Genomic DNA, 6,000 nt, shown 5'->3' with positions numbered 1-6,000 from the left:
ACTCATTAGAAAAGAAGGGTGAAGGGACTTGAGATCCTTCCAATCCTTGAAGAATAGATGAAAAGGCATTCAGGCTAGCAAATCAAAGATGGAGGCAAGGTAGGGGAGATTGGATGGTGTCTCTCTCTGTGAGGACACATTTCAGTTTTAGTACAGAAATAGCTACGTAGACAGTGAACCATGTACCTGCCACACAAAGAAATCCTACTAAAAACCATGCTGTGAGCCTAATAAGAAATTGTTCTCAAGTAAAACTCAGTTACATCCAATGCATTGACATGAGAGTCTCTTTCAACCTTTTCAACCTTCAGGTGGACCCATATATTAGCAGTAGTTGAGTAAATTGTTATGACCTTACGGTGACCATCTGCTGGGTCAGTCTCCCACACAGTGTTCCAGACTAGAGCCTACTGACCATTGCGGGAGAACAAAGGAAATCCCAGAGGGGCAGGCCACAGAATTGCCTGACCTTTTAAACTCAACAATGGCCACTCTCTTCTTTTTGATCCTTGTCCTTTTCCCCTTCATGTTCTCCCCACCATTTTCTAGCTAAATTACTCTTCAAGCCAATCTAATCCAATAAGTGTTTATACTTCACTTGTCTGTATAATGGAACTAATAAAACTCGAACCACCTCCATTACAAAATCATTGGAACAAAAAGTGCTTTGTAAATTTTACATCTCTCTATAAATGTCAGATATTATTATGGAAGAATTATTGATAATTATTCTGGTTATCTCAAGAGATTTTAACCCTGCTTCTCTTCCCTATTCGCTTTTTGTTTGAAGCAAGTGAGGAGCAGAGAAAAACCGTGTACTTTAAGGTACCACTTCATGCTTCTTAGATTGGCTAAGATGACAGGAAAAGATAATGAGAAATATTGAAGAAAATGTGGGAAAACTGAGATGCTAACACATTGTTAGTTTAGTTTGAACTGATTTAACCATTCTGGAGAGCAATTTGGAACTATGCCCAAAGGGCTATAAAACTGTGCATACCCTTTGACCCAGCAGTGTTTCTACTGGGCTTGTATCCCAAAGAGATCTTAAAGAAGGGAAAGGGACCCACATGTGCAAAAATATTTGTGGCAGCCCTTTTTGTAGTGGCCAGAAACTGGAAATTAAGTGGATATCCCTCAATTGGATAATAATAAGTTATGGTATATGAATACTACGAAATATTATTGTTCTATAATAAATGATCAGCAGGATGATTTCAGAGAGGCCTGGAGAGACTTATATCAACTGATGCTGAGTGAAATGAGCAGGAGCAGGAGATCATTATGTACTTCAATAACAAGATTATATTATGTCATGATCAATTCTGAAGGATTTGGCTCTTTTCAATAATGAGGTGATTCAGGTCAATTCCAATAGATTTGTGATGATGAGAGCCATCTACATTCAGAAAGAGGACCATGAGGACTGAATATAAATCACAACATAGTAATTTCATCTTTTTGTTGTTATTTGCTTCCTTTTTCAGTTTTTTTTCTTTTTGATCTCATTTTTCTTGTGCAGCATGATAAATGTGGAAATATGTATAGAAGAATTGCACATGTTTAATATATATTGTATTACTTTCTGTCTAGGGGAGAGAGTGGGAGGAAAGGAGGGAAAAATTGGAACAAATTTGGAATACTGAAAACTATCTTTGCATGTATTTTGAAAAATAAAAAGCCATTATCATTTAAAGAAAAAGAAAGGAAAACTATGTTGGCTGCTGGCTTTTGATGGGCTGAGGGCAAAAGGAAGAAGGGAGCTAGGGACATATGAACAAAAACAATACAAAATCTGCACTGACTTGAATTTATGGGACTGAATGATTTGAGAAAACATTTTTGAAAATGCATTAAAGAATAGCCTATAAAGTATGGTGCAAATATACTAAAATGTAGAGGGGCAAATCTGCCTGAACTCTTTTTTTTTCTTTTGCCTCTCTACAGAAGAGTGACTTATACTATGGTATTTCAGCTTATGAGAGAATGTACAGCTGGGATACTTAAAATGAATGGAAGATTAGGACATCTCTCTCATTCTTGTTTCCTTTCCTTAAGCCACCAAAATATATATTTTCCTGAGGTTTCTAAAAGAAGGTTTTATGAATAACTGAGAAACTTTATCTATCCTCTATGGCACTGCTGTTTTTCAGAAAGTCCTAAAAATCTCACCTTTTGATGATGACAATTGGGCCTTTTTTTCAACTCATTGAAATGAATCAGCATTTTGGGGGGTCTCGTTTTTCCCTTTAATGGGAATTTCCTCCCTCCTCCTTCTGTGAACTTGGAGCTCTTAATTAGAAAAGGGAAATGAGAGCCTGGAAACTGCTTCTTTCAAAATAATGTCCCAGAAAAGCAAAGCTATTGCTCTTGATGAGGTTCCTCACAGAGTTACAAATTCTGGGATTTTCCTGCAGCTGGGTAGGAGACAAGTGTTTGGAGGATCTGGCCTTGGATGGCCAAGACATGGAGCAGCTGCTTACCTATAGGAGATCCTTGCTTTGATTGTGGGTCAGGTTGAGTTCCACTGGACTTAAATGAAAGCGTCTTGGTTCCCTGCTGCTTCTCCAGCTCCCCTGAGTGATGAGAACAGAGTGAAAAGAAAGCAAGCAAGAGATGGAAGTTGGAAAGAGATGCAAAGAGAAAATATAATGGGAAGGAGGAGGAGGAGGAAGAGGAACAGCGCAATAGAGCTATGAGAAGCAGAAACTGAGCTCGGGGCTGGGAAGTGGCCTCCAGAGGTGATCAGACTTCCTAAACCTGTTTCTCCAGCCGGAGCTGAACCAAACACATCTCAACTTGTTGAAAATTTGATCCCCAGGACTAAAATTGCCAAAAGCAAACCAATTACCTCTAATTCACAGGGAATTAAAGGCTACTAAGATCAATTATGATGCTTTTGAATTTCTTCCTGACTCCAAATAAATGCATTTTTAAATGAAGTGGGTTTTTTTCCCCCCAAAGAATCAGTTTAGTCACTTTTCTGTTGTCTAGCTCTTTGTGACCCTGCTTAGGATTTTCTTGGCACTGGATACTGGAATGGTTTGCCATTTCCTTCTTCAAATCATTTTTCAGATAAGGAAACTGAGGCACACAGGGTTAAGTGGCTTGCCCTGCATCACACAGCTAGTCAGTGTCAGAGTCTGAATTTGAACTGAGGAAGATGAGACTTCCTGACTCCAGATCTGGTGCTCTATCCACTCTCACCATATAGCTGCCCCTTTTCAAAGAATTGTTCTTTTTGAATCCAAGATGTTTTTCCTAATTATCTCCTTTTTCATCTCTTCTCCATTCCTTCTTTCTTATCTTTTTCTTTTAACTTTTCTTGTCTTTTTTTGACTCTTCTCTTATCTTCTGGTTACTGCTAAACACTTTCTTGACTCATTTGCCCTTTGCATTATCTGAATGAATTGATCAGCATCTTACAGACAGATTCTAACAATATTTGTGTATTCATATTTTCTAGAGAGATTCTGCTACTGATTAGGAAAGGGAAGGGGAGCTAGAGCTCCTCCAAAGACTGACTTTAATGCCTCATCATGATGGGTGTCATTATAATGGAAGCTTTCAGATGCTTGCCCAATGCAAGACTGTGTGTCTGTCATTCAAAGCCCAGTTTAATTAATTAATTTAATTTATTAATTAATTTAATTAATTAATTAATTTCAGGATAAGGAGGTTAGCCACTGGGCAACAAATGTTTTTGGTCTGAGATAGACAGACATACACACACAAATGCGTGTACAAACATACTTTTTTTGCAGAAACTTATGCAACTACATGCAAATTTATACACAGATGTACATCTATACAAGGACACAACTCATGAGAATTATTTATTAAATTTGTTAGAAGAGAGATTATGATCTCTATTAGTCAAGGGAGAATACATTCTGATTAAATCATTGACTTTTGAAGTGCTGAAATAAATATTTGCTTCTCAGTGCTTTCCTAAATAATATTGGTTGCGTTTAGCACCATCAGGTCTAAAAAATTTTGGGCAGGGGACATTTAAATAGCTTATTAGATCAGAACAAAACCTGAGCAGAGGTAGTATTCCTGCCCATCTATTCTTCTCAAGGGAAGAATATCTGAAAAGCACATATTATTGTTTTTCTGGATAGAATTGCAGAAATGACTCCTGGAAAGGAAACTTTAAAGAATACATTTCAGAAACAAAAATCAAAGAAAATGATAAATTGTATTTTCATGTATTTTAGTTTTCTCTTAATTTTTTACTTTACTATTATTTGACAAATTTTCTAGAATAGAAAATTTATCTGTCTATAATGAATGTTAGATAAACTACGCTGGAGAAAATCAGACCACAAAGTCAGAGAAGCAGGGCAATAGGTGTTACCCCTAAAGAAGTAGCATAGTTAGATGAAGAGGAACAAGGCTTTTCACTTTTCAAAAATGTTGTCTTTATTAATTTAGAAAAATTTCCATTCAGTTGGCTATAACACAGAAAAGAACTATTTTTATCTGTAGTAGTTATTCATGTTTCTTTTACTTAATTAATTTATTTTTAGTTATCTTTTTTTTCCTTAAGAGACATATGTAATATATTATGATACTATAAAATTTAACAAATGGACATTCATGCCTCACTGGTTGTGTTTATGTTTCTTAAATAAAAAATAATTAGTGAATCACTTTCAACTAGGAACTAAACATAACTTTCACATCGAACTGGAATATAAAAATATCATGCCAGCTGCACCAGAATCAAATGAATACTTTATTTGGTTGGGGTTCCTTGCTTAAATCTAGGTTAAAGTCCTCACTCTGTCTCTTATTTGTTGTGTGATCTTGGGTAATTTATTTAAGCTCTCTGAAATTCATTTTCTCACAGGGACTACCTTAAAGGGTTGTGGTCATATAATGTATATGAAAGCTTTTTATGAGAAAGTATATAAATATTATTATTCATTAAGCATGTATACACATGTACACACTTGAGAAAGGAAGAAATAAATGGTATAATTTTTTTTGTCTACCACTTCCTATTTTCTAGACTTCTTTTTTGATGTGGGAAGCAAAGAGGGATGCAAAGAAAAAGGGAAGCATATGGGGTCGTGTGTGTGTGTGTGTGTGTGTGTGTGTGTGTGTGTGTGTGTGTGAAAAATTAAAGTTGCCAAAAGAACAAAAGTTCACGCTCTCCTAGAAAAATATCTCTCTGTCTCTCTCCCTTTGTCTCTATCTGTGAATTTTGTTCATCTCTCTTCTCTCTGTTTTTGTCTCTGTGTCTGTCTCTTAATTCTCTATCCCTTTCTCTATCCCCCTTTTCCTGTCTGTCTGTCTCTCTCCCTCTGTCTCTGTCTCTTTCTGAATTCTGTCTTTCTCCCCCTTTTGTTTTTGTCTCTCTGTGTCTGTCTCTCTCTTCTCTCCTTCCCCCTCTGTTTTTATGTTTCTGTCTGTATTCTCCTCTGTCTCTCTCTCTCTCAATTATTTCTCTCTTTCTCTCTCTCCCTTACCTTGTTTTTGTCTCTCTGTTTCTGTCTGTCTGTCTCCCCCTGTCTCTGTCTCTCTCTCTGAATCATTTCTCTCTTTCTCTCTCTCCCTCCTCCTGTTTTTGTCTCTCTGTCTGTCTCTTCCCTTCTGTCTTTCCCACTCAGTTTTTATCTCTTTATCTGTTTCTGTCTGCATCTTTTTTGTCACTCTGTCTCTTTTTCTCTCTTCCCTCCTTTCTTTTTCTTTCCCCCATTTTCTCCTTACATCTCTTTTTCTCCCCTCTCCTCCCTCCTACAGAAAAGCCTTCCTTCCTTTCCCCCTCCCCCTTCCCCTGTGTAGTCAGGGAATACATTGGCAGCCTTACATTCAATTCGGATCTGCTCCAGCTCTGTGACCTCAGCGATGGATTCTTTCAAGTCTTCCACAAACTTTTGCATCTCCTCTGAACCCAGGGCACAGAAATGTAATACCTGCTTCTTTTCTGAACCTGACACTGGAGTCACCAGTGTGATGCCATGGGAATGATCTAGAAAATGAATACAGGGA

At 37.2% G+C, this 6,000-nt stretch overlaps 1 protein-coding gene across 1 annotated transcript in view; it reads right to left on the bottom strand.

The window, feature by feature from the left end:
• The window catches only part of IQSEC3 (IQ motif and Sec7 domain ArfGEF 3), a 156,422-nt gene that overhangs the window by 8,199 nt on the left and 142,223 nt on the right, over positions 1-6,000 (bottom strand). The window contains 2 exon segments of the mRNA XM_074269310.1: positions 2,484-2,576; positions 5,819-5,980. Coding sequence (XP_074125411.1) covers positions 2,484-2,576; positions 5,819-5,980 — 255 coding nt within the window.

Source organism: Sminthopsis crassicaudata, chromosome 5, assembly GCF_048593235.1.
Source record: "Sminthopsis crassicaudata isolate SCR6 chromosome 5, ASM4859323v1, whole genome shotgun sequence".
In the NCBI taxonomy this organism is placed as follows: domain Eukaryota; kingdom Metazoa; phylum Chordata; class Mammalia; order Dasyuromorphia; family Dasyuridae; genus Sminthopsis; species Sminthopsis crassicaudata.
Note: the sequence above shows the minus strand (reverse complement) of the source record. Positions and strands in the feature narration are given on the sequence as shown.